At 42.0% G+C, this 27702-nt stretch overlaps 1 protein-coding gene across 2 annotated transcripts; it reads left to right on the top strand.

Annotated features, from left to right (window-relative positions):
- Window positions 1-290: 290 nt before the first annotated feature.
- LOC102203650 (mitogen-activated protein kinase kinase kinase 12) lies at window positions 291-27468 on the top strand. 2 transcript variants are annotated; one of them, XM_005740071.2, is made up of 14 exons: window positions 291-438; window positions 14100-14626; window positions 16877-17060; window positions 17250-17441; window positions 18063-18221; window positions 19994-20152; window positions 20297-20405; window positions 22206-22315; window positions 22837-22953; window positions 23303-23440; window positions 23526-24234; window positions 26255-26322; window positions 26436-26736; window positions 26874-27468. In XM_005740071.2, exons 2-14 carry the CDS (start codon window positions 14134-14136, stop codon window positions 26958-26960), a joined length of 2826 nt encoding a protein of 941 aa, XP_005740128.1. In that variant the 5' UTR covers window positions 291-438; window positions 14100-14133; the 3' UTR covers window positions 26961-27468. The 2 variants fall into 2 exon arrangements, with proteins under 2 accessions (XP_005740128.1, XP_005740127.1); XM_005740070.2 differs by lacking the exon at window positions 291-438 and adding an exon at window positions 11738-12236.
- Window positions 27469-27702: the final 234 nt, after the last annotated feature.

The following is a 27702-nucleotide window of genomic DNA, read 5'->3' as shown; positions in this document are numbered from 1 at the left end:
ATATGAATGCAAATAAACATTTTCCTGGTCAGCTTTGTTCTACACTGTTTTTTTACACCTTGATGGGCAAAAACTGTAATGTTCTTCCTTTTTAAATGAAATCTGCAATACAGTGACAGGTTTTTAATATGAATGGACACGTGCATGAATAATATTGAAACCTTGAGTTATTGCCTTGGACTGTTTTTCCTGCCGTGCTGGAATTGGGATGGGATAATTAGTGAGGGTCAGGATCAGCGCTCACCCCCAACTCTCGTTCTCGCGGTATTACCTTCAAGGTTTATTGACAAGGTAATTAGCCAGATGGGACCCCAGTAGTAGCAGCAGGGCTGAACGGAGGTAGCACGGTTTCAGGGCTTTCCCGTGTGAAAAACAGCTGCACTTTCCTGCTTTACAAACCGATCTACCAGCGGAAACCAAACAGCAAGCCTGCAAAAGGTAGGCTTTTGTATTAGCGTTATGAAGGCACAGCCTGCTTCCTGCAGAGCCTCATTCATTCTTCCGATGTCGGTAATATATTCTTCCTGTCCAGTTTTAACGATCGCACGCAAATGTCTCACTGGCATCAATTCATACTGCAGCTGCTTAGCAATGCAGATGTTCCCCAAATATCGGGACAAAGAGTCATGAAGCCTGACACATTTAAAACGGTAAATACAGTCAGAGAATATTTGCTGCGATGTTAGTCTGACGTAGAACCACCAGGTGGCGCTGTGTCTCGGTCATTTAACCAAGTTGCTTCATCGTCTGTATCACCAGCTCAGTGGGCACATTGGCAAGTCTTTATTTCAGCCTAATGAAATCGATAAACATTGACTTGGAGTGGGGGAGTCCACAGAGAGGCCGGTGTAGGGTTTCTCCTGTAAAGGGACTTAAGAAGTCGACGCCCACACTCCATCATTCTATGTATTTCCTCTGAAGCCCCGATGTTATTCGTCAAAATACACAACTTGTATTTTATGGAAGACTACGAGGGATTTTTTTAAGTGTCCCGGGGAAACGGAGCTCTACTCGGAGAGATTTAAAGGATATGAGACAAACAGAAAACAAAGAAAAACAAACTTCGTGCTCACCTCCAAATCATTAAACTGCCATACTGTTAATAGAACTTAAGCACTCACAATTGCATATATATTACTATTTTATATGCTGTTAAACTACTTAGTATAAAATGGCAATAAGAAAAAATGGACACGCTTCTGTCAATGGCTTTCCTCTGCATATGTGGACATCACCAGCAATAAAGCACTGGGACACACAGGAACCTGCTCAGTAGTGGATTTATATTTATTTGTATACGTATTTTTATACGTACATAACATCACATATATAGCTGGATATAAAGCCAAACCTCACAAAAGAAGAAATTAATTTAAAAACACCTTTCCCATAACAGGAACAAAATATCTTAGATGATACAGTCTGTCGGATTCAATAGAAAGATCAAATATACATCTAGTAGTCCATGAATACCTTAAAAAAACATTATATGGAACAATATACGTCAGTTTACTAGAGGTCCTTGGAACCCATCCACTACATATAATAATCGTAAAAACAGGACGACAACAATTCCTCATTTAATCCTCCAGGATACACTGTTATATATCCAATGGGCTTCACTTTTATTTCCCTTCCCTGTCAACAACTCTTTTCAACAGCCCAACCACCATTCCCCGTAACCACTGACCCTCCAGTTAACTGAAAATGTCTGGCTGTAGGGGACCTCTCATCATTTTTTCTGATGTAATTCTTGTGTTCAGAAATGTTAGCTATCAACTCCTTCTTATTGTTCATAACAAAATTCAGAAGGGAGCTTTATTAAATATACTATATGTGTGGTACTAAAAGTGAATGAATGAAAGAACGGGATTAATTAAGAAGAAAATTAAGAAGTTATGCCTATCAGTCTGTTTTGAACGTGGGGGGAAAAAACAGTCCGATCCTTTATGTTCTCATTTCAGGGAAAAGCACAGTGATCAAAAGGTTAAATGAGTGTATTTCTGGGATCAGAAAAATGTATAGAAATAACTTTTTGGCATTTACCATCCTGTGCCAAGGAGACATTCAGCTGTTTCAGTATAAATGGAAAAATAAAACGTCCAATTGTCCGTCCATCCATAGTCATAGGGCAAAAGGCAGGGTAAACCCTGGGAGGGATATCACAAGGCTAAACATTTGCAATGAATTTAGTTATTTTGTTGTGTTTTTGTTTTGTTTTTGCCTGTGAACATTTAAGCATAGTCTTATTTCTGTCCATGCTGCCAGGTCTACTGAGTGTATTTGGTGCATTATTGCTTTTGGATTTTGTAGCCTCTAAACAGTACCACGGACAGCTCACTCCTGACCTAACTCCATCATAGTTTTATGGGACTCCTTTTTTCAGTTAAATTAGTGATTCTTAATACAGCTAATGTGTGAGTTGGTCAAGTAGGTAATTACCATAACCCATGTACCCGTGTATTTGGTGACTGCTGCATTATCATGCTGAAAAATGGAAAAACTTTCCATCTGAAGAAGAGTTTTATAGGTCTGCCACTTCTTTATTGTCCTATTCAGGCTCCTCAAATTTTTTGAGAACGCACTGCACCTCATGATGTGATACACCAGGTTTTCTGTCACATCGCATAAGAGTGCTTTGGGAATCATCTTGTTGTTGCAAAAATATGATTTCATGCCTGTCAAATGGCAAAGGGTGGAGTGCCCACTTTGGGTCGGGGATGAGTTCCTGCCCCAAGTGGAGGAGTTCAAGTATCTCGGGGTCTTGTTCGCAAGTGATGGGAGAAGGGAGCCGGAGATCGACAGACGGATTGGCGCTGCGGCCGCAGCTGCACCGGTCCGTCGTGGTGAAGAGGGAGCTGGGTGTAAAAACGAGGATCTCAATTTACCGGTAGATCTACGTCCCTACCCTCACCTATGGCCACGAGCTGTGGATAGTGACCGAAAGAACGAGATTGCAGATACAAGCGGCCGAAATGAGCTTCCTCCGAAGGGTGGCTGGCCTCTCCCTTAGAGATAGGGTGAGAAGTTCAGCCATCCGGGAGGGACTCAGAGTAGAGCCGCTGCTCCTCCACATCAAAAGGAGCCAGCTGAGGTGGTTCAGGCATCTGACAAGGATGCCTCCTGGGTGAGGTGTTCCGGGCATGTCCCACCGGGAGGAGGCACTGGGGCAGACCCAGGACACGCTGGAGAGATTGTATCTCTCGGCTGGCCTGGGAATGCCTTGGTGTTCCCCCGGATAAGCCATAGGAGGTGGCTGAGGAGAGGAAGGTCTGGGCTTCTCTGCTTAAGCTGCTGCCCCCGCGACCCGGCCCCAGATAAGGCGGAAGAAGATGGATGGATGGATGGATGCCTGTCAAAAGTGTAATCTTTCTATAGTGTCATATTTGACTAAAGAAAGGGGAACAAATTCTGTCTTTGTTACAGGCTGCAAGTAACCGAGTGCCTAATAATACAATTTAAAATTGGTTCTTTGCTAAGTTTTCTGTTATGTGTAGATAAAACAGTGGTTCATCTTACGTGCATTTTTATGCTTTAGTGATTTGTATTATGGGATTTAACAAACAAGCAAGCGAAAACTTGAAAATGGTCAAGGACAAGGACTGGATTGAAAATGAGTGAAAAAGCAGCCAATGTCCATCCAAAGAAAAACTTTGAAAAGCGTCAGAAAGGCTGAAAAACTATTGATCAAGATCGCTTTTAAAAAATACAAACAAGTGTGGTGCAAAATGCAAAATATAAGAGAAAGTATACATGTAAAATATAAAGAAAGACTTTTTCATAGTGCTGTACTTTGTAGCAAAATTAATATTAATGGATTAAAAAATACTTTTGCAAGAACTCCTTTTTTGGCAAAATGTAATGGGTTCCAAAGGTATTCTTTCAGAATAACTTGTTTCCAATCAACATGGCAAGAACACGCAGAAGATGAGTTATTTTGTTATATTATATTATAGTTATTATATTTCTAACGTAAAGCAATCGAGAAGAAACAGTAACTATTGAGGACACACAGTTAAAGCAGATGTGTTTTTTTTCTTCATTGTTACCAATGCCAAAATCACAGCAAATCTCTGAAAGGAAATTTTAAATCAAAAAGAGAAAATCCAGTTTCTTGACTTGTGCATGGGGCACAGCTGCCTCTACCTGTTCCCAGAAAAGAAATGAGTCATGGTCACAAAAAACTCAAATAAACAAGATTAAGATTTTTTTTTCTTACCCAGCCTCGTTATACTGCTGACCACCCAGCTTTACTGTTCTCCATTGGCTTGTCTCAAACCATGAGTTACAGTTGTGGGTGGTGACCCAGAAAACGTCACAGTGCCTGTGATCTGCTGCTTCCAGCTTTGCATGCTGCATTGATGGGAAATGAACCTGCTTTGGCTTTCCTTAAAAGGAAGACTAAAGCAGCTTTCAATCAAAGGACCATTATTTGCTATTGGACAAGTGGACGTCACATCCAGCGGTGCTACAGCACTGCAGTGGCTGTTGTGATCGGTAGAAAATCTGATGTTTTGCTTGGTTTGTTAAAAAGTGAACATAAGAGAAAAGGGGTGTGGTGAAAACATTTATATAACGTATATATTATGCTTTAAACTACACGTCTCATTACCGACTAAAGCTGTGGATTAAAGTTAATCCAAACAACCTAATGTTGATTGTATTCAAGATTAAAAACACAATATTAAATTATTCATATTTAATATTTCAATATTAATTTATTAGTGGATAAATTCAGATTCATATGTATGTTAGGATTCAGGTTGTGCACTGAGAAAATATGTATCTGTTTAATATTGCTTCTTATGTGTTATTGTCCAGCATCCTAAGAGACAAAGTTCATTAACATAAGCTTCATATAATGAGATACAAACTAACTCCCCTGCAGCCAAAAAGAGAGGGAAAAAAAACACCTCAAAAATAAAACAGCATAAAATCATCAACATAATTATTAACAGTCCCCCTTTAACAGCTGGTGAGCTGCTAAACTCCCAAGGGTATTTGGGAAGTGTAGTTAATCCAATGATAATCTTGAGCATGGTTTACACATATTATCGCTTTAATTGCTACGTGTGCTGTGCAATTATACCGTCAACAATTACATGGCTATAGTTTACTTGCCTGTCTGAGCAGTTAGTTCCCCGTAATAGATGCCCTTTATCAACACATGCAAGTAGAGCCAACGAAACGTATACTAATGGATTTTCCAGCACATAATGAAATAATTATATGGTCAGAAATAGCGAGATAACGCTGATCCATTATATAAATTAGCAAAGGAAGTCAGGATAAAAGAGGAGATGCTAAGATAAGAAGATACTGACAATTGAAGGTGACGATAGCTAACGAAGGTGTGTGTATGTGTGCATACACGTGTGTCCATCCATTAGAATGGAGAGTGCGTTCTCCAGTGTGAGTCACCCTCCCATCCACCCACCCACCTCACACCACCAGCAGCAGCATCTAACTGCAGTCACCACCCAGAATTACGCCTCTGACTTCACACTGGCCAACTGAGGATTCTGTTTCTACGGCAACATGCTCCAGATTCCTCCCCCTCTCATCTCCAGCAGCCCTCCCTCCAATCTTTTAACCCCCCCTACCCCACCCTTCCCAGCACAGACCATGTGACTTTCAGGAAGGCTTCTCCAACCTCCCCTTTATTGTTATTAACCCTCTCCTGACTGGGCCGCTGCCAGAGGCTCTCAGCAGCATGCTGGCTGGCTGCCTTCTCGCTTCGCAGAGGTTTCAAAGGGAAATCAGACACATCTCTAATCTCCCTTGGAGATCAAAGCATTGCTTGATCTAAATGTTGGATTAGCATATTTTAAAACATAACTATGTTTCCTTAGTTGTGCAAGACACCTCCTAAACCTATTTACAATAGTGGTCTCTGAATTTAAAGAATCTATACTGTGTATTTACATGACTGTTAATAATGACCATGGATAACTTGGCTATCTATGTGAAAGGGTGTGTTTGTGACAGATCCTTCTATGCTGTTCTTGTTTTCAAATCCACTGTACGCCATCTGACCAGCATCAAACAGCAACGTAACACCTAACTAGTGAGCATAGCCATGCATGAAGCTGCTAAATGGCCAGGGATTTCACACAGAGTTGGTGGAGACCAACGACGGAATGAAAAGGCAGCGAATAGCAGACTGAGATGAATCCAGTGACTGCGTGACTCTAATAGTAACATCAGTGATGCTCTGTTGCAACAAGTGCAGGTTTTTTTTGTTTGTTTTGGGGTTGTGGGTTTCCAAGTCAAAATGTTCAACTTTTAGTGTAGATGGAATTGGAGTTTGAGAGCTAGCTGAGATTTAAAGAGGAGTCGGAGAGTAATAAGATTATAAAGACACCTGAGTTGCTGCTTCAGTAAGAACTTACCTTGAATGCTTGCTTACCACTGCTCTGAATATTTTTATGTTGTATTGTAAGTATAGCTATTGTCTTGAGCCACCCCTCATTTTTTTTATATTTTGCTAGGAAAAGTTGCAGCAATTTATTTAAACGTGCAAACATAAATGCGAATACGGTATTTAAGTCAAAAACATAGTCTGCACAATTCTAATAAGCTGAAGAGTGAATATTTGGTATGAGCACTGTTATTCTTTAACACGCCCTGAACTCTCTTATGAAGCTTCCTGGAGGACATTCAAAACTCTTCTTTGGATGTTTCTGCCTTTTTTTTCACTCCTTTGTCAAGATGTTTCTACACTTTCAATATCGTCGAGGTCAGGACTCTGGGGAGGCCAGTCCATGACCGATAGTGTTACATTGTGTTTTTCTGTTCAGGTATGCTTTGCATATGCATTGGCAGGGTGTTTGGAATCATTGTCATTGCTGTAAAATGTAACTGTTGTCAATCAGATGCATTGCAGATGATACTGCATTGTGGATAAAAATCTAATGTTACGTTTCTGTGTTCATAATTTGATCTCCCCAACACCACTGACTGAAATGAAGCCCAAACCACGAGTGTCTCCACTGTGTTTTACAGATGACTGTAGACGCTCACAGCTGGAAGCCTCACCTGACCGCATTCCTTCTTATTTTCAGTCCAGTTCTTGTGTAATTTGGCCTGTTGCTCAAGAGCAACAAAGCCCGATATCTTGGAAGCAAAACATAAAGAAACTAGTGGTGGCTCAAGACGTATGCACAGTATTGTAGATGATAGTTAGGAAGATTATTTTTTTAATGACACAGCAGCATTTAGTTGTTGTAAAGCTTGCGTACACTGGAAGCAATTCTCTCCACTTATCATTTTGAAGTGTAGGCTGGTTATTTGCAGACATTCCAGGCTCCAGTTGCCTAGGTAACCCCCTAATGTATTTACTACCAAGTCATATGTCAGTCATTGGTATCCAGCACTATTCAGAAAAATGGATCTTAGGTCCCGCCCACTTGGCTTCATCGGCGGTAATTTTGCCCTCAGTCACAAAATGACCACCGGTGATGGTAGCACAGCGACGTAGCAAGTGAATGACTTACTACGTCACCGTGAATCACTTCCAGTGTGGATGCAGCCTGATGGTTATACGTATATTTTATTTATATCTGTAATTTATATTTTATATTGTGATTTTTATCTGTATCATGATTTTACTGGAAAGCACTTTGGTGTACTTCGGTCTTTAAAAATGTGCTATATAAATAAATTTTGATTGATTGATTGATGTCTAACAATATAAATCCCAACGGTTCCATAGTGCTCCTGCCATTTTCACTTGTATTCAAATATGTTTAAGTCATTATAGTGGTCATGTTTTCATGTCTTTGGTAAAACAGGACATGTCAGATGCCTTTCCTCAGAAATAAGCATTGTAAAACCTCAAAAATAAACTTTACCTGCCTCTGAAAGGTCAATAAAGGATTAATAATCAATTTATTAATACGACAGTGGCTATTTAGACACTCCAAGTAGACCTGCAGTTTAAAATTAAGTATAGTTATGGGAAATTTGTGATTTGGGCCAAAAATGTTACCGACTGTTGTGAGGTCTTGAAATATGAACAGTATATAAAGATTAAATTGTGTCAAATGTTGTGAATAGGGATTTGTCACAATGTTAAACCTGAAGGAAATCACCTGAATCACCAACTTAGCTTAACTTCATCGAGCCACACGACTAATTTCAGATTTGTTTTGGTTCATTCTGGTAATTCTCACAGTATCGTTCAGCAGACAGTGAATTTTCAGTCAGACTGGTGACAAATAGAAAACAGTCACAGCTGGTGAAACGTCTTGTGGCATGTAGGAAAAAGATAGATTTTCCCTCATCAGTTATAAGAGATCAAAAATGTGCAATAAGACATTAATGGTGTTCATTGTTTACTGGATGTGTAAACAACTGCTTGCTTGTCACACATTAGTTTCCACTGTTTTTGTTCCCTCTCTAAGGATGTTGCACAATTGTGGGTGAGTTTTATAAAAGGTATCAAACACACATCCTTTAGAGTTTTGAAATGGAAAGAGGAGCCACGGCATCCGGCAGTGATCTCACCTGAATATTGCCTCATTGGCACAACTGTCTCCTCGGCATCCCATTAGGAGACACGTTGGGTTGTATGTGTGTGTGTTTGTGTGCACGTGTCTGAGCACGCGCATGTGTGAATGGATGGACTTCATGAATGAAAGCTGGGTTTTTTTGTTTTTTTTTTCCCAAGCTGCAGACAGGAGGTGAGATCATCTTGTTGGGATGGAGACTCCCCCCACCCACTTGCAACACCCTCCCATTGCACATCAATGCTGGTTGGTGCCAATCTTAATGAATCCCATCGACATACAATATGGATGAAGCAAACAGTACTGACAACCTGATTAATGAAAGTGCTGTCCAATATCAGCCTCCCCCAACAAACGGGAAGAAGTCACTCCGCAGTGCACATTGGCACAGGTGCGCAAAAATGCAGACACACACACCTTTCTTCAGTCATTAGAAAACTCCAAAAATGTCTGCCGCTCTGCTGTTGGCTTCCAGTCAACACGATGATGAAGCAAAGTGTGAAAATCATCTTTGCTTCTTATGTTCAACTTTGCCTTCAGCAGCAGAGTTGAGTGAGCTTTAATGATGAGCCACCTATTCAGCTACGTGTGAGTGAAAGTGACAATGAGTAACACAAGGGCCTCTCGATGAGGATCCATAAATAGCCTTTCAAGTAAGCCAGAAGCAACCCTCCCCCTCATCCTCTAGTCTACATCCCGCCACACACACACACGTATACCCTACCACCTTCCTGCTAACCGGACTTGGACAATCTGTGTCCACTTGGCACGAGGCCTCAAAAAACATACTGTATATTCAGCAGCAGAGCCGTGCATGCGCACATGCACACACATGACATTCCTCTTGACATTCTTCACTGCAGGAGTCTGTTAATTCCCTCCTACAGATTATGATACATGTTGCCAAACAATGCTGCATTTTTACATCAGCTTTTTGGATGGACGCCACAGTACCTCTGTAGTCCAACTGCTCTTTAGAAGTTTGATTTTCATTTTAATATATATATGCAGAAAGAGTTTACGTTCTGGAGGTGTAATTTGCCAGGCAATCTGAATTCCAAATCTATTGTGTAATTATTTTAAAAGTAAATGGGATCCCCATCGAGTATCGTTCTTAAAAGCTGTCACTGTGCAGGCTGACGGCTTGTATCTAAAACACGCGATACCCTTCAGCGTTGCTTCTGTTCCTGTTTCTGGTGGAGTTACCACAACAGGAGCTGAAGCTGTGTTGGTGGACATCAGAGGCAGCAGCGTTAATCCTTAGAGGCCTGAACATCACTGGCGAGAGGCCTTCCTGCAACTACAAGGTCCACTGAATAAATCATGAAGAAAGTTTTAACGAAAAAGATTGAAATAGAGGAAAAAAACAGAGAGTGCTTCTCTATTCAGACCGCCTTAAGACACAGTGAGAAGAGGATTGTAGATGGGGATGGCATAAAATAGCAAGACTGATTAAAGCTACTGAGTTTTCCTTGCAAAGCCCACAGTTTCTCCTTCATGTGATATTAAAACCCAAATGAAACATTCATAAACTGCTTTTTGGCAAGGGTGTTCTGAATGTTCATTTGGGAGAGTAAACTATGAGATAATGCTCCTTCACATTTGAAAATGAAAATAATAAGCATTAAAAATTACTATCAAAATAAAGTAATTAAATATTTAGAAGTACTGAAAAGGATCATTTAGTCTCTCACAGAGTCTGACTGTGTTAGTTATTAAATTGTTAATAGGCCCAGTATTAGTTTGCTATTCCTCTTGGTCCCCTTTGATGGACAGAATTATAAAAGAACTCTTGTTTTCAGTCTACTTCTTTATTACAAATCTTATTTCAAGCTTTAAAAAAAAAATGAAAATATGTCTTGTTTTCACTTGGCGAGGATTCGGGTAGCACAGAATGACTCAAAGATGAATAAATGAAAACAGAAGCAATCAGTTTCTCCTTGCTCAGATTTCATGAGGGGCATCAAACTGAGCCGGCACAGTGATCTTTTTTTCATCGTGACTTCATACAGCATTCATTAGTAGGAGGAGAAAGTAGAGAATACTCGTGTTTGTGAGTGGTTTTCAGGTCTCTCCGTGGATTGTCTATGCGCTAGCTAGGATTTCCCTACTGTGTACAAGCGGCACAATGAGGTCATCGTTATGGATTTAAGCCCAGCACGGGCTTAATCTGGGAGATAAGGGCTGGATTTGGATTTACCACTCAAAAGGGTCATGTAGCTACAACCATTTACACTCTCAGTAAAGACAAAGCTCACCCACAGCATCCTCAGCTGTTTCACGGCCCTTTATGCTTTTTAGCTGGAGGTTCTCCACTGTTTACACAAATTATTCATCTTGCAGCATTTCTCTAAATGTCGGCAGTTTTAAGTTGTAATGTTGTTGTTCAGTGTCAATATTCCCATGAATTGGCTTGACAAAATCCTGAAACATCCTGGAAAAAAATGGATTGAATATGGTTAAAGTGTTGAAAGTGTTACTTCTTTATTTTTGGTACTGTTAAAAACAAAAAGTCTGAAAATCCGATCTGATTGCAAGTTTAAAGGAAGCCCTCTGAACAATAGGTAGCGGAGACACTCTGTTTTTGTGAAATAATATAAAAAGTTTGTCCTCATCAGAGTTTCTCCTTTCTGTACTTTTAATAGTCTAGTTTTGTTTAAAATGTATTTGCATTTGTTGCATCCTGGATCTTGTTTGTATGATATTTGGGGTGTTGGAGAACCATGTGTGCCCTGTACGCTGCAAGGCCTTGAAAATACCTTGAATAATAACTTTATTTAAGGTGAAGGCAGTTATCTGCTGGTGGCGTGGTTCCTCAAACAGAGCTGAGCTTTGTGTTAGAAAAAATGACAGTTGTTTAAATGAGTTTGATATTTTATTTCATTCAGGTTAATTATGGTCGCTTAGGGAAACAAATGACGCTGGGGGACAGTCCCATTTAGGTTCTGCATGTGCTGTCCTGTCTCACAGAAATGGGTCAGGAGAGATTGGAGATGATGATGATATAATTATTTTTTTTTTTTTAAAACAAACAAAAAAAACGTCCTTCCTTCATGTCCCTTTTGTGGCAGACGGAGTCTGCAGATTATCCATCAATTACTCTGCGCTCTGTTCAGAGGGCGTTAATAGGTTTTGAGGGGATTTAAATGGTGCTGTCCAGTCAAATGCTGCATGCTTTGAGAATGACATCATTTTGGTCACCTCACATGCCGGCTGACCCTCCTCCCTGCTCTAAGAGTAGCCTCACTCGAGCCCGTGTACCTGCGGTTGTCCCGTCTCTCACCGGACTGCACTCGTCACTCCAGATTTCTCCTCTGATAGGAGGGCATCAGCGCTCCCTCCCTCCCACACAGCCTCGCTTCGCTCTCTCCATCGCTCGTGTTTACTACAGCCTGGGAGAGATGGTCGTATAAATTGCCTGGGAGTGCGCATATCGCAGCATCCTCAGAGGGGAATTGAAAAGGGGGAGGAGGTGTAGGATCAAGAAAACAACCCAAACAAGGAAAAATATCTGCGTTTTCTATCGTTTCAAATTAACGCAGGAGAAAAACAGACCTCCACAGAGCCCTGCGATTGGAAACCCGCACTGGATGTAGAGAAGGCTGAGCGCGGATGCTCAATACGCGGACAGGAGGACAAGGGAGAAAATCAGAAAGGACCAATAAATCCTAGAGAGGAATAATCTTTTGCAGTCATCAGCGATGGACTCCAGTTATCGGCATTGAGGTAGGAATCGTCAAATTGGCTTCTTCCAGTCGAGTTGTTAGGCAGGTAGGCATGAGGAGAAGCGGGTGGTCTTTGCATAAAATAACACGTTACTTCTTTTATTTTTTCCCCCAATTTAAAGTGCCATCGTGCGTTTGAGTGTAACTTCAGTGCTGTCAGTGATGCTCCACTGGCGCTCCGGGTCGTAACCGCAGGAGGTGCCAGGAGAGGCAATGATGCGCCTCCGATACATCCACAATGCGCTGGCCTGTAACAGACCGTAGCTGCTCCTGCGGCTCCCGCAGCTGACACCTCGAAATAAAGAAAGTGAGAAACGGAGCAGGACTATTAGGAGGCAGGATCAGTCGGATGTGACTGATGTGTACACCAGATGTGTCTTAGTGGTTGAGTTTCTCTTAGTGCATCACATAATAATGAGGGTGGTTTTTCCAGACTTGGGGGTTTGTTGTTAGTTTCTTGGATAATGAAATCTCCAGGCTGACTCTGCCTTGTTTCAGAGTCTCTGATTAATCTGAGGACAGGGAATTATGGATGTTTATATGCATCTTGGGTAAGTCGGCTAATAGCTCATTCATCAGACATCAGCACTTTACTTCTAGTGGGAGTGTCACAGTGGGATGGTTGATGTAGCCTAATGGTAATTCACTCAATTTTCCTCAAATTGACCTCCAAATTGACTGATGTAGAAATGCATGAAGTGCATCTCATAATGACTGAAATGGGAATTGATGAGCTCCAAGTTCGGGATTTTAACAAAAGTATCCTGTTTTCTTATTGTGCAAGTTTATTGTCCCATCTACTCCAAACCTGTGCTCTGCATTGCTGTGACTGTTCCTCATATTCTGCTGGTTCTTTATCAAAAACTTGAACATGATGATGATAGTACTACGAACATTTTGACTTGTGTTCTTGTTTTACCGAGCATGTAAATCCTGTTGTTGCTTGTCCATCAAAGGAGTGGTTTACTTCAAGAGGCTCTGGTGAGAAATGATGCATTTTTCTTCTCCATTGAGTGTGCAGATGCTGCTGCCCTTGGAAAAATGTACAGCTTTCATGAACCCTGCAGAATTTGCTCATTATTTTGTAATCTTATCCATTTTAATGTCACTCGAGTAAGATGTGAATAAACAGCTGTCTCACCATTAGGACTACAGAGCAGCAGTGAGTTAATCCTGCCGAACTAAAAGCAATGCAACGCTAAGCATGTAATACTCTGTAACAGTGTGATACCTAACAGTGTCAGTTTATTCTAAGAACGGGGGGTTGGTCTCTTTATTTTCTGTGCCCTCCACTGAAGGCTTAGCTATTTTGCTGCAGACAGGATGTTCTTTTATCTCATAACCATTTTTCACATTTTAGTGTTTTATATCTACCGACTGGCATCTACCCAGTTGATGTCAGTCTCCCGACTACAGGGTACATGTGGACTGACACCTGTCACCTCCACTTGTACTAGCCAAATTATGAGAGAGCTTGTTTACTGTGTTTGTAAGAAATGCAGAAAACGATTATTGTCTGTGGATTTTTGTATCTATATATTTTTATTCTGATCTTGAACTCCATCTTTTCCTTTGGTATCTGTGGAGGAAGTCAAAACCTTTAAAATGCAGTTTGGTGATATTGATGAGAGGCTCAGGAAGATGTGCTTTGTCTGCCTATCAGACTTAGACTACAGACTTGTGTTGCACATATGACGTCATAGTAGCCAAAGCTTCTTTTTTTTCTTTTACTTAAAATGGAGCTAAAGATGACTACGCTCTCCTGCAAAATCAGCCACTGCTGACAACTTTCAGAAAGAGTTCATTTAATCTTGATTTCACTCATATTATTTTATTTAAATTCCCTTCTTTCCCTCTTTTCCAGTTTTCTTCAGTTATTCTGATGACCACAGTCACTCATGGCCCTCATGCATGAACCTCGCGCCCCATCGCCCTCTCTTTCCGGCTTCAACACACCCCTCTCCGATCCTCCGTCTTTTCGCCGCCTCGATGCCGAAACACCCTGCACGCCAGAAATGGACTTGACCCCAACCCAGTGCGTTCTTCGCAACGTCCTCTCCATAGACACCGGAGGTGCTGTGGAACCCGGGGGTGGAGGAAGAGAGGGGCACACTACTGGACACAACCAGACACCCTGCGAGGAACAACAGGAGCACTTTGCCAACAGTGTCCTGAAACTCCATGAACACGATGGCGGTCCTGGAAGGACGGAGGGAGAGGGACAGGATATGGACAGCAGTGCGGTCAGGAGCCAGGCGAATGACGCCAGGTTACAGTGCCAGTCTACAGGAGGGGGAGGAGGGTTTTTGGAGGGGTTGTTTGGGTGTCTGCGGCCTGTCTGGACAATGATCGGCAAAGCCTACTCCACAGAGCACAAGCATGACCTGGACGGTGAGTCGAACCATCAGATTTATTTCAGTGTAAATGACTGAACACAAATATGCCTGAATTCTCACTTTTGCTTTTGCAATAAAAAAACAACCCCTAGCTCTCAATTAAATTTAATGATAAGCTTTGATATGCTAATTAAATGATCTTATCCCCCAGTTTAATTACATTAAACAGACAGTAGGTAAATGACTCCCGCAAAGGCCACGTTGTAAACAAACCCCTTCCTGACATGAACGAGCTGCAGCCAGCGAGGGAGACTCTATCAGAGCTGTAAAGGGCTTATTTTCCCCTGATATTTCCCCCCCATCCTTTTTCCTGCTCGTGCCCACCACCCACTACCACCCCCACAGTGAAACTAGCTCCCTGTGACGCTGTGTTGTTTATGTGTGCAGCCACTACAATAGCGCAGGGCTCCCCTGAGACCCCTCTGCCAAATCTGCCTCATGAATTATGCATGGCCATGCTCTGACCCTGCGCCTCTCATCTCTATTAACACAAACCTGACACACGCATGAGGATGAACGCGTGCACACATAAACACGTCCGCAAATAGAAACATTTCATATCTGCCGCTGACATAAACGCATAAAGTCATATAAGGTGCCAAAAACAAAAGTTGATGAAATAAATAGAGCATCAGACATCAGGCACCAAGGTGGCAGCTTTACACTTCTCCTCATCTTTATTGCCTTCTGATGTTTTATCATCCATTTGACTTCCATGTATCCCCTCTCCTCCCCTCCTTTTTCCATCCCTCATTGTCTCCCTTCCTCTCCTTTTCATCCCGTGCTGTTATCACTCCCAGCCCATCTGCACCTCGCTGTTCCCCTCCTCTCTGCGCCATCACGGGGAGTCTCACGCACACCAATAAGAGCAAAACGGATATTATAAAAGTGAAATAAATGGGCCTTTTGTAACCAAATCCTCGGCCACTATATAACAATACCGACTCTTTTTTTCAGTATTGACTGGAACTAACAATATATATCTGTAAAAAGCTGGTCCTCTATTGATTCTGAAGGACTGAAGGTATCTGGTAATGCGCTAAATTGTCCCCTCTTTTTTGTTTCAAATGAAACAAAGACACACGGAGATTCTGGTTTATCAGATGTGGCTTCATGTCTTTATTGAGGAAAATTTGAGGGGCTCATTAGAGACTGAGCCCACAATCAATCACCGGCATTAATCATTCATTTCATCCTTATTAATATGATAAATGTGTCTGAAGCTTCTTTCCCCGGGTTAAAAACAGCAGCAGGGTAGGCTGTCTATCTTCTCTCTATTAACAGTCTGTCTTCAGCCACATGGACCCCTGCTGACCGGTGGGGAATCCCCCTCCCATCTTTTCTCTTTGCACACAGACACACACACACGAGTGCTATCCAACCACCTCCCGTTCACCATACATCCACATTCAGACTCTGAAATTCCCTCCCTCTTCCAGCCCCCTCCCGAGCGCTGGACCCCTGTTTTGCGTCAGCCCCACAATGGCACTAAGGAGGATTTAAGAGGCTGAGAGAGAATTAACTGCAGGAGATTAGAGCTTTATGTCTGTCTGCCTGCACACCCCAGGCTTAGGTTAAGGTGAGGTTCAACAGCAGAACAAGATATCAACTGGGGGATTCCGTTTTGAGATTTTACTCTAACGGGTTTAGCCTTTCGTTGCAGCACGCCAGCGACTGTAATGATGCTGGATGTTTCACGTGTTAGCAGGTTTGGGTTTATACTCGGTCTTTTTGGTGTTTTATGTTTGCTGTACTTACACACAGCAGTGTAAACACTGATGTTTAGCAAATGTCATGTTTACCACATATAATCACTTAGTAAGGATGCTAAAAACACACAAACCAGACAAAAAGTGGGGGGATCCCCAGAGTTTCGAGGATGTGTCACCTTGAAAACTTGTAGCAATGTCTCAGCGACCCACTTTGAACCACAAAGAGAAGTTGTCAGGGAATCATTAAGGTCCCTATTACGCATTCATTAGAGAGAATACATATCAGTTTAAAAGCTGCTGAGATTTTAAAGTATATTAGACAAACGACACAAGGGGCCTAATCTGTGTCACATCAAATGTCCCATAGTCTGGTAGCCAGGCTGACTTTTCAACATCACCAAACAAAGACCTGCAGCTACTTTCAAGCATCATTTTGCAGCAGAGTTTCATCATTCAGCATGACAAAACATGTCAGTAGACATTAGTGAAACCATTCCTTTCTTCTATATGCGCTTTTTTTTTTCTGGCTTCAGAGGAGTGGGAAGTCCCATTCGAGGAGATATCGGACCTGCAGTGGGTGGGCAGCGGAGCCCAGGGCGCCGTCTTCCTCGGTAGATTGCACGGCCAGGAAGTGGCTGTGAAGAAAGTGCGGAACATCAAAGAGACAGACATCAAGCACCTGCGGAAGCTCAAACATCCCAACATCATCACCTTCAAGTAAGCAGATGTGATCACTTGGCTTAGGTGGAAATAGAGAGGCTATCAATAATGGTTTCAGTCATTTTGAATAGGAAGAATGTTCTTTGATGGAATAAGATGAACATTTGGGCACTTAAGCTTTCACTTGTCTACATTTGTAACGGCAAACATTGCAAATTCAAACATAACCTTTCTTTACTCTGTCAGAGGTATCTGTACCCAGGCTCCTTGTTATTGTATCATCATGGAGTACTGCGCCCAGGGACAGCTGTACGAGGTGCTGAGAGCAGGGAGGAAGATCACGCCATCCCTGCTCATGGACTGGGCCATGGGCATCACTGGAGGCATGAACTATCTTCACCTCCACAAAATCATCCACAGAGACCTCAAATCACCCAAGTGAGCTTTTTCTTTTTTTTTTAGTACATCTAAGTTTAATTTTTTTAATTTATGTTTTAGTGCATTATAGAAACAGTGGAAGGGTGAAGAAGCAATGAAAGAGATGCAGTGGCTTCTAGATTAAAAGAAAAATAACAGAAGTGGGTCTTTCTCCATTCTGTTTGTTTTAAATAACCCACAAATGTTAACGCTTTACCCTTTGAAAACCTACTAGGAGAGGTTTTTGTCATATTTCAGACTTCTTATAAATCAAAATACTGGGTTTGCATCAAAAGTTAGTGAGGCTGGTCTCTGCCTTGCAGCTACCCTTGGAAAAGCCCAGAAAGTATTCTAATGGTTGTTAAATGTCTTTAATGCTGTATAAGAGTACAAGGAGCTGGTCACATGTTGTCTTTGTGGGGGAAACAGTTCAGATTTGTGATGCTTATATCCCAAACCACAGCTTCAGAACCACTGCTTTAGTTAATTGCAATTATCAGCTATGATCATTTGTATGATTTGTGAGGAAATTAATTAATGTGGAAGTCCCCAAATGCCTGGTCAGGGTTTGACAAAACATGAAGTGCTAATGTGTTTTATTACTGACTGTTTAAACCTGATGGATGGGATGTTTCATTCCAGCATACTGATCACCTATGACGACGCAGTGAAGATCTCTGACTTTGGCACATCTAAGGAGCTCAATGACAAGAGCACTAAGATGTCCTTTGCTGGCACTGTAGCCTGGATGGCCCCCGAGGTCATACGTAATGAACCGGTCTCGGAGAAGGTGGATATTTGGTGAGTGTCATAACTCCTCTGAACTGTCCCTTTGCATTATTGAAATTTTACCATAAGAGTTTTCTTATCTGTCACCAAATCAACACAGAATCTCATTAGTTGCCGTCTACTACGGTGCAGAGTGAAGGATCCTGTTCCCAGCCAATCTATTCAGCATTACAATATCTCATTACATGAAATTCTATAGGGTCTCTGCTATTTCTGACGGGTTGCCCTCTTATGAGCACTGATTTTTTTTTCCCCCTCCACACTCTCTGCCTCTCTTTTTCTCCTATACTGTATTCCTCCACCAGTCTTCCTCTGTGTCCTGAAAGAAACGCTAGCTAATTTAATAATTGATTTGCCAGATGCTGCAGTGCTCAGGAGAGGCTGGAATAACCTTCCGAGCCTATGGATGCTTTGGCCCAGAGCCAGCAGTGCATTAGCAGAGAAGTGAAAATAGGATTAAAAAGCTTTTGATGTAGAAGCAAAGCAAAACATGGGAGTGTACTGCACAGTTTTGTTTAAATATATGTAAATCGCTTAGCAGTACTGTTTCTGACAGGAGTGCTGGGGGAGGAGAGGCTGTTGTTAAGTATTTACATGTGTTGTACATATTTGATTTAGTTATGACATACATTTCCTGAATGTTTTTAACGTTGTTCACGAGTCGAGAGAAAAAGACTTCCACAAATCATTTCTAAGCCAAGGGGAAAATACATGCAGTGCCTTGGGATCATCAGTACATATTCTCCTTTAATATAAAAAATCGTGAACATGGAGATGGAAGGACTCATTTTGAAACACAACATCATAAACCAACCTAACCTTATGTTAAGGTGCTGTTGGCACCTTGGATATTGTACACGGTCTCCATCGCAACCCAGAGAATCACCAGCAACAGACTTTCCTTAGTTACCGTCCCCACGGGTGCGCTCTCTTCTTCTTCTAGTGCTAAACTGAAACAGTGAAGCGTAATGGAATAAGTGTTATTATGGCTCTTATCGGCTGTATTTCTTGAATCGTTAAAATGATTAGCGAACATTGTTTCTTCCAGAATTAATTAAAATATCCCATAAAACATTAGAAAAATTAGAGCTGGTTCACATGATCCACAACTTCCTACATAATCCTTATTTATAAGCCAGAGTTGAAATGGTAATGTTGAGGACTGCCACTTTTAATGACATCATAGATGACATAGGAGCAGAAAAAACATATCAATACTCTTTGTCATTTCTTTAAAGTAGTCGTCAGAAACGTTTCTCCAGATGTCTTGAATGTCATTCAAAGCTCTTCTTTCTGCCTTTTTCTGCCTTTCTATGCTGTATTTTTTTATTTATGACAGAATCTTTCAATAAATCTCTTTCAATAAATTCCCATTTTCCTTCCTCCTGCTGCTTGCTAGATATTTTATCTTTCATGGCCAGTTCTCTTCAAACCTTAGAGATGATCGTGTGAGAAAATCCAGTAGATCTGCAGCTTCTGAAATCTATGAGTACTTCCCTAAATGCACCGAGTTTCTTCCATGTGATTGGCTGGTTAGATATTCAGTATATAAGGGGAATTATAGGTTCGCTTTAAGTTTAAGTCATCAAAGACTCTCTATAAGGCACTGGAGCTTTTGCTTGTGGTATCCATCAGAAACAGCTGCTGGAATATCTCAGAAAGCAAGATTTCCTTCTCACAGGAAGTTAAAAGTGTGACATTTCTGTGAGGGTGCCTTTTATCTGCCAAGTTCATGTCTTTATCCAAATGTCTGGAGGAAAGAAACATGGCTCGTATCTCTGCAGGTCATTTGGTGTTGTGCTGTGGGAGATGTTGACAGGAGAGGTGCCGTACAAGGATGTGGACTCCTCCGCTATCATCTGGGGAGTGGGCAACAACAGTCTGCAGCTGCCCGTGCCCGACAGCTGTCCAGAGAGCTTCAAACTGCTGCTGAGGCAATGCTGGTGAGCAGACGTGAAGGGAGACGAAATTAGAGGGAAGAAAAAAGATAAACTCGTTGAGAGGAAAGATGCTTTAAGAAGGTGGAAAGAATAAATGTCACACACAGAGGGGGACGCTAATAAAGCCATGATTTAAACTATTCACAGGAACTGCAAGCCCAGAAATAGACCTTCGTTTCGACAGATTCTCCTGCATCTGGACATTGCCTCAGCGGATATATTGTCAACCCCACAAGAAACTTATTTTAAGTCTCAGGTAAGCTTCTTTTGCCCTTTTTATAGTTTCATTATTCTCTTCAGACAATCTGACCTGAATGGAAGATGCTCACATGCTTTCTTACGTTTCTTTTTAGCTTCTCTCTCTTCTCTCTCAGTGCACTCACAGGTGTATTGTTATAAGATTGACCCAAGGAAATATGAACCAGACCACAGAGACGGGCCTTTTTGTTAAGCATTATTTTTCAGAGCCAGTTTACACAACGTTGGGGTCACCCAGTAAAATTCAGACCTTGTAGCTTATTTTTAAACCAAATAAATATTGAGAATATGAGCTCTGTATGTCTGTTCGAACATCAGCCGGCATCACTAACAGTTATTTGTGCCATTTGTTCCCATTGTGCTGCGTAACTACAGCCAGAGCAGGCAGCTGCACACATGGGAGCACTAATAATACCTGTCCTCTCATTCACAACATATTATTGTGAGTTCCTCAGTCTCTGACCGTAGATCAGGACTCGCATGTAACAGGGAATAAAGAAAACATTTTACTGTCTTCGTGATATCACAGTGTAATTCAGTAGCACCGGGTGTCTGCCTCTGAGTGCGCGTGGAGACGCAAGCATACGACAAACATATTCGACCTCTGCAAACGAAACTGGATGAAGGAGAATCACAGATGTATAATTGTGTGGAAGATATGTTGTTGCTCAGCCATGCGGATCCATTTATAACTCAAGCATGTATAATTATGAGACACGCTTGTGCACACAGACTCACAAAATAAATAAGATTTTCTGTCCCTTTTTAGAGTAATCCACTGCTTCTCCCTCTGGTTATATCTCATGGTGCAAAACATAAACCTCTTTCATTTTCTCCACTTATCCTTGATCCTTTATTTCTCCCTGTCCCCCTTCCCCCCCTGCAGCCCTCTGCAGTTTCTCCCCTCTCTGCCCCATAATGGATTTTTCTTGTGACGTTAGAACGAAGTATTTGCTGCTGGAGTGTATTGATTGGTTTAATGGTAGGGAGCTGAGAGCAAGGAGAGAGAGGAGAAAGAGGGGGACTGGAGACAGCAGACTGCAGAGAGTCCATTAGCTTAATAAGAAGAGCATCCTTTATGCACAGATATACACACACATGCACGTGCATGTACACACACACTCATAAATCTGACTTCCCTTGTCCTTTGATATGACAGGTATCAGATAACAGCTGTCATGCTGCACTGTGTACAAAAACAGTGTGTACTGCATTTTTTGTGGTGGGGGGGGTTTGGGGTTTTTTGCCTTTCATGTCAATTCTTGTTCAGTTTTGCTCCATCAGTACTGATTATCATCTGACAGCCTAATGGATTTTGTCTCAGTGATATATACACGAGTCGCTGTGCAAATTATGAGGGTTTTTGGTAGAAGATCAAGGTTGGGTTTACTCATAGCATTGAAATCATTTTTCATTAAGCTCATTTTCATGACTCATAAACTTGAGTCATATAAATTCTCTCAGTGACAAACAGGAACTGTTTCATCTTCCAAGTGTGCAAATCTAATAAATGCAACAGTTAAAAAAACCAGAAAGAAAGGAAAAAAATGTGAATGTGCAATGAAGCATGTTTGATCAGCCCACTGTTCTACTACTGGCTGCTGACCTCTGGTGACTTTATTAATAAAGGTGGCTCTGGGTTTTTGAATGTCTGTACATGCATGTATATTTTAAATTTAATAGCAAGTGCAGCATTTTATCAGGTTGACAAGGATGTTTTTCTACCTGACGTTATAAACTGTTCATTTGCACTTGCACTCGTTCTGATGGATATGTGGTGTTTTGTGTGTTCTGCCAGGCGGAGTGGAGAGATGAGGTGAGACATCATTTTGAGAAGATTAAGTCCGAGGGCACGTGTCTTCACCGGCTGGACGAGGAGCTGATAAAACGGCGCAGGGAAGAACTGAGGTAAGATATACCTCAGTAAGATTGATATTATCATCTGTATTAGTTTATATTTGGCAGTGTAGCTCTGGGCTTCAGCCTCACCGTTTTTCGTGTAAACACATGGAAAGCTGGAGGCAGACAGAGCAGTAGAAACTGAACAGAGTGAACTTTACTGACTGCAGATATGCCTTTAATTCAGAAACAACAGGAAAAGCAAGAGCTGGGGTACAGGTGGGTTGTAAAGTGGCTTGCAGATGCTTAACAAGTGAGAATACACCCTCTATGATATTTGCTAACTGAATGTGGAGACGGGTATTAGCTGATTTGGGACTGTGGCTGAACTAATGCTATAGTGGATTTATGTGAACATCACAGCCTGTATTAAAGTGGAAGTGATATTGAAAGCAGCAAAGGTTGATTAATGGAAAACAGAATGTAAATGCAAAATGTAGAGCAAATAATCAGTTTCTATATACTAGGTGTAGTAGGTAAATATCAGTATTGCCTATTTATAGCCTTCCCCTACTTTCTTCCCCTCGCAGACATGCACTGGACATCCGAGAACACTACGAGAGGAAGCTGGAGAGAGCCAATAACCTCTACATGGAACTGAATGCTATCATGCTGCAGCTGGAGATCAAAGAGAAGGAGCTGCTTAAGTATGAAGACAAACTGCATTGTTCTTAAATTTTTCTTTTTGCAGACTACAGGGTGTATCAGAAAAAATCCTCTGATGTCAAAACGCCATATTTTTAAAGTAGAGGGCACAGACTGAATATAAAGTAATTATATATAAAGAAATTGATGGCTTCACTTATTAAAATACCCTAAAAGCTTTTTAATACATCAGCATCGGTGAAGTAAATAAAAGACGGAAAAGTGAATCTGAAATGTGACATAAGTGGCCATTACATATATAGTCATACGAGGCTATTGCATGTCATAGGCCGCTCTCTTATGCTCAGTGACATCCATTAAAGGGGTATTGACTTTGTGTTTAAACATTAGGAGGGAGCAGTCACTGGACAAGAAGTACCCAGGCTGCTTCAAGCACCACAGTACCAGACAGTCAGCCTCCTCCAATTCCATGGAGAAGCTCATGAAGAAACGTAATGTACCTCAGAAACTGCCCTCGCACAGCAAGAGGTGAGGCGACAAGGAAGATGTCTCGTCCTGTAGTTTATATAGCAATAATTTGCTAATAACATTTGTCTGTTTTTGTCCTTTCCAGGCCAGACTTACTAAAGTCAGAGGTCATCCTCCCTAAGCTGGACTCGTCCATGACCCAGGTCACAATCCCCAACAAGGGCTCTACCTCCCCCGGCCGCTCACGCCGAGGAAAACCTCGCTACAGAAAGGCTGGAAAAGGCAGCAGTGGCGACCTGGCTCAGCTGAAAGCCACTCTGTCCTCGTCTTTAGCAATGATCAATGCAACCTCGTCTGTTCCCAGCAAGCACCGTCTAGACCCCAGCGCAGCCCTCAGGGGCTTACAGCATGACCTTCTACTCAAAAAGATGTCCTCCTCCAGCCCCGATCTTATTTCTACCACTCTGGAGGTCGAGGGCAGGAGGAAAGGCCAGGTGAGATCAGGGCTGGACAGAGCGGGCAGTCAGAGCGCCTCAGCTGGGCTGGAAGAGAGCAGAAGGACTGATGGGCCAGAGCGGGGCCCTGACGTGGGTGTAGGCGGGGATGACTTGGCAGAAACGCCTCCACGCAGTGATACACCGAGCGAAGACGCGGCATCTATTCCTTTTTCCAGTAGCCCTGACTCCCCTTGTGGCAGAGGAGCAGCGGCGGGCAGGGCGTCCGCACTCGGGAACACTCGTGTCACCCACGAAGGTGAGGAGAAGGAGGAAGGGACGGTGATTACACGCTCGCCCAGAAGTCAACGGCTTACGCCTTCAGCACTGCTCTACAGGGCAGCAGTCACACGCAGTCAGGTGAGAATTTAATACAGCTTGTATGTCAACATATTTCTGTCTGAAGCTCGGAGCCATAAATCTCCACCTAAATAGCACAGACGTACACCAACATATATCAGTATTTCTGTCCATATTTGATCAAAGGGCTCTTTAATCTATTCAGAATTATAATTATAGGAGTTCACCTTTCGCGGTCTTGCTGTTTTCGCTGATTTTTTTTTTCTTGTGCACTTTTGGATGCTTTTTTTTTTTTACAGCGCATTGTATTCTGCATCCCGATTGGCTGTAGACCACTGTCAATCTCGTGCCATGCCTCCTGTACAGGATGCGTTCAGCTTGTCAAATTTACATAAATCTTTGCTTGCTAGCAGTGTGACTCTGAAGTGCTGCACTGTATGTTTGTAAGTTTTCTTCCCAACGAACACAACAATCTCAACAAGAGAGAAAAGTGTGAAAATGTTTATGCCTGTCTGAGAAAAGTTTATAAAGTGCGTCGTGAGGGGTTTTACAGCCTTAAAACATCTATAATTGTAAAAATATAAAGTTGGCTACTTCGTGGATTTCACTTCTCGCGGGTTATTTAAAGAACGTAACTCCCACGATAAACAAGGGACCACTGTGTAGTATTTTCTGATTTACTGAGTGATGAAAAGAGATGCGTTTGAATACCGAAAACTTGAATTTATGTACATGAACACTACATCAGGAAAAAACTTGAGGTTTCACATTAATATCTGTTGGTTTAAATTTCTTCTCTATTCAGCTACAATGTCTCCCCTTACTTTGCTCAATATACAGTCACCGGACACTTTATTAGGTACCTCTTTCTAGTCTTGGATTAGGTTTCTTTGTCCTTTGCAATACATTCAATAATGTGTTGTAAACACTGATCAGAGATTTGGTCCATATTGACATGATAGCATCACAATTACTGCAGGTTTATCAGTTGCACATCCCAAATCCCCCCTTTCACCGCCTATTAGATTGAGATCTGGTGATTGAAGCCCATTTGAGTGCAGTAAAACTCATTGTTATGTCTAAAAAACCAGTTTGAGATGATTTGAGCTTTGTGACATGGTGCATGAGCTTGCCATCAGCCATCAGAGGATGTGGTCATGATCAGGAACAATACTCGGGTATGCTGTGGGTTTGAAACGATGTTCAGTTGGTACAAGGGGTCCAATATGTGCCCAGAAAATATCTCCCACCCCATCCTGCTTTTGCTTGATCAGTAAACATGGGATGAATCCAAGCTTTCATGTTGTTTACACTAAATTCTGACATTACCATCCAAATATTGCAGCAGAAATTGAGGCGTGGGAGCATTTTTTTTTTTTCCAATCTTCTATTTTCCATTTTTGGTGAATGTGTGCAAATTACAGCCTCGGTTTCCTGATCTCAGTGGACAGGAGTTAGCACATGGTGTGGTCTTCTGCTTCCAGGATTGATGTGGTGTGCATTCAGAGATGCTCTTCTGCATGGCTTGGTTGTAACAAGTGGATATTTGAGATACTGTTGCCTTCCTATCAGGTTGAAGCAGAGAGATGATTGTGCAGAAAAATCGCTGTAAATCAGCAGTTTCTGAAACACTTAGATCAGCCTGTGTGGCACCAACAACCGTGTCACATTCAAACCGTGTCACTTAAGTCACATGATGCTGTTTGAACTTCGGCAAGTCATCTCGACAGGCCCGAATGCCCTGAGCTGCTGCCATGGGATTGGCTGATTAGATATATTCGTTAATGAGCGCAACTTCCTTCTTTCCATTAGGTGCAACTCATTTAGATAAACACAACTAACACAAAAAACTCGAACCTTAGTAAAAAGTAAAAAATTCAGTGGGGTTACGGTCCAATGAAATTGGAGTCAGTTATTGGTTCTTGTGCACTGACTGCTCACGTGGTTGCACCTTCAAAAGTCTGTTTTATGTGTTCTAGCCGAATAGCGTGAGATTGTTTTATCTATTCTCAGACTTATCAGACATCTCAGCTCAATTAAGTCTAATTACAGCACATTGGAAAATGCTTTTTCTCCACAGAGACGTGGAGTGTCATCAGAGGAAGAGGAAGGAGAAGTGGACAGTGAAGTGGAGTTGCCGAGGAGACGGTACTTAGTGCATTTTCATACTGCTGCTTGTTGTGTATCAATATCTGTATGTACTATCCTTTAGCCATGGTCATTGACATACTTGCGTATTCTCATATTGCGTACCCTTTCAGGCGGCCTGTGAGCATCACCAAATGCCAGTCCCTGTCGACCTTTAGCTCAGAGAACCTATCGGTTTCGGACGGTGAGGAGGGCAACACTACTGACCACTCCCACAGCGGTACGCCCGACGTGGTCAGCACCAACACAGACGAGCGACTGGATGACAAGAGCGACGACCTGCTGTCTCAGGGCTCGGAGATTCCTGCTGACCCGTCTGACCCGACTCAGCTGGGCTCCGATGGTCTGTCTGAAAAAGAAGCCATTCTGCAACAAGTCAAGACGCAGCTCGCCTCAAATGACCCCAATTATGAGGTAAGGCAGAAAGAGTGAAATGTAGTATAGAGGTCTGATATCTGCCAGATACACAAACATCTTTTCTGGCAAGGAGATGATAAATTATCCTTCTATAATCTGTTCATTTTCTGACTCCTGATTTTCCTCCAAACCAGGGCCTGTATGATGACTCCGACTGTGACAGTGCAGAACTGGACCATTCGTGCACTGCAGACCCCAGTCAACCTCCAGCCAACTGGTGAAAACCGGGCAGCTCTAACCCACTCCACCACCTGCAGACCTGGCCTCTCAATACCTCCTTCACTCTTAGAAACTCTGAGTCATTATCAGGGACATCGCAGAGAGGCAGGAAATTGAGCAATGTGTTCTTAACCACATATCCTGGTTAAGGAAACAAAAAAAAAAAAAGGAAAGTCGCATTTCCTTTGGAGATGAATGCAGCACGGCGATGTGACAGCACCTTTTGTTCTCTGAAATCGCATCAAATGACACCTCAGCGACACAAGCTTCGATCAAAGAGGCGACGTCTGCACCGTCTGTTGTCATGTTGTTTTCGTGTCCTCCATCATAATTCATGTCCGTTTTTTATTTTTGTCCTAATGAAAATGATCATGAAACTATTTAAATGTCACGATCACTGGAGACGACCAGTGTCGCTCTTTTTACTTATAATTTATGAAATCTTCTGACTTGTCGTCTTTAAAAAAAAAACAACTTATGCACTGTTTAATTTATTAGAAAGAAAATAATGTTTACATCTTTTTGTGCCGTTTACATTTTTATTTATAAATCATGTCATAGATTACGTTTCCATTTCCTACTTCTGGTTTTAATATCGGTGTAAATATGGGATGTAAAATGAACAAATTTTTAAAATGTGAGATTGTATAATTTAAGGTGCTGATGTTTCTAATTAGGTGGAACTATTTTATTTGAAGCTCTCGGTAGTAGAATGTACTGTAGCTGCTGTTCATGTCCGAGCAT

The sequence above is a fragment of the Pundamilia nyererei genome, unplaced genomic scaffold, assembly GCF_000239375.1.
Source record: "Pundamilia nyererei isolate P.nyererei 1_Seehausen unplaced genomic scaffold, PunNye1.0 scaffold00096, whole genome shotgun sequence".
Taxonomy (NCBI): domain Eukaryota; kingdom Metazoa; phylum Chordata; class Actinopteri; order Cichliformes; family Cichlidae; genus Pundamilia; species Pundamilia nyererei.
Note: the sequence above shows the minus strand (reverse complement) of the source record. Positions and strands in the feature narration are given on the sequence as shown.

Coding starts and splice junctions, on each gene's coding strand:
- LOC102203650 (XM_005740071.2), top strand. CDS start 14,134: ATGGCCCTCATGCATGAACCTCGCGCCCCATCGCCCTCTCTTTCCGGC. Junction 17,061..17,249: donor CCCAACATCATCACCTTCAA/GTAAGCAGATGT, acceptor TTACTCTGTCAG/AGGTATCTGTACCCAGGCTC. Junction 17,442..18,062: donor AGAGACCTCAAATCACCCAA/GTGAGCTTTTTC, acceptor GTTTCATTCCAG/CATACTGATCACCTATGACG.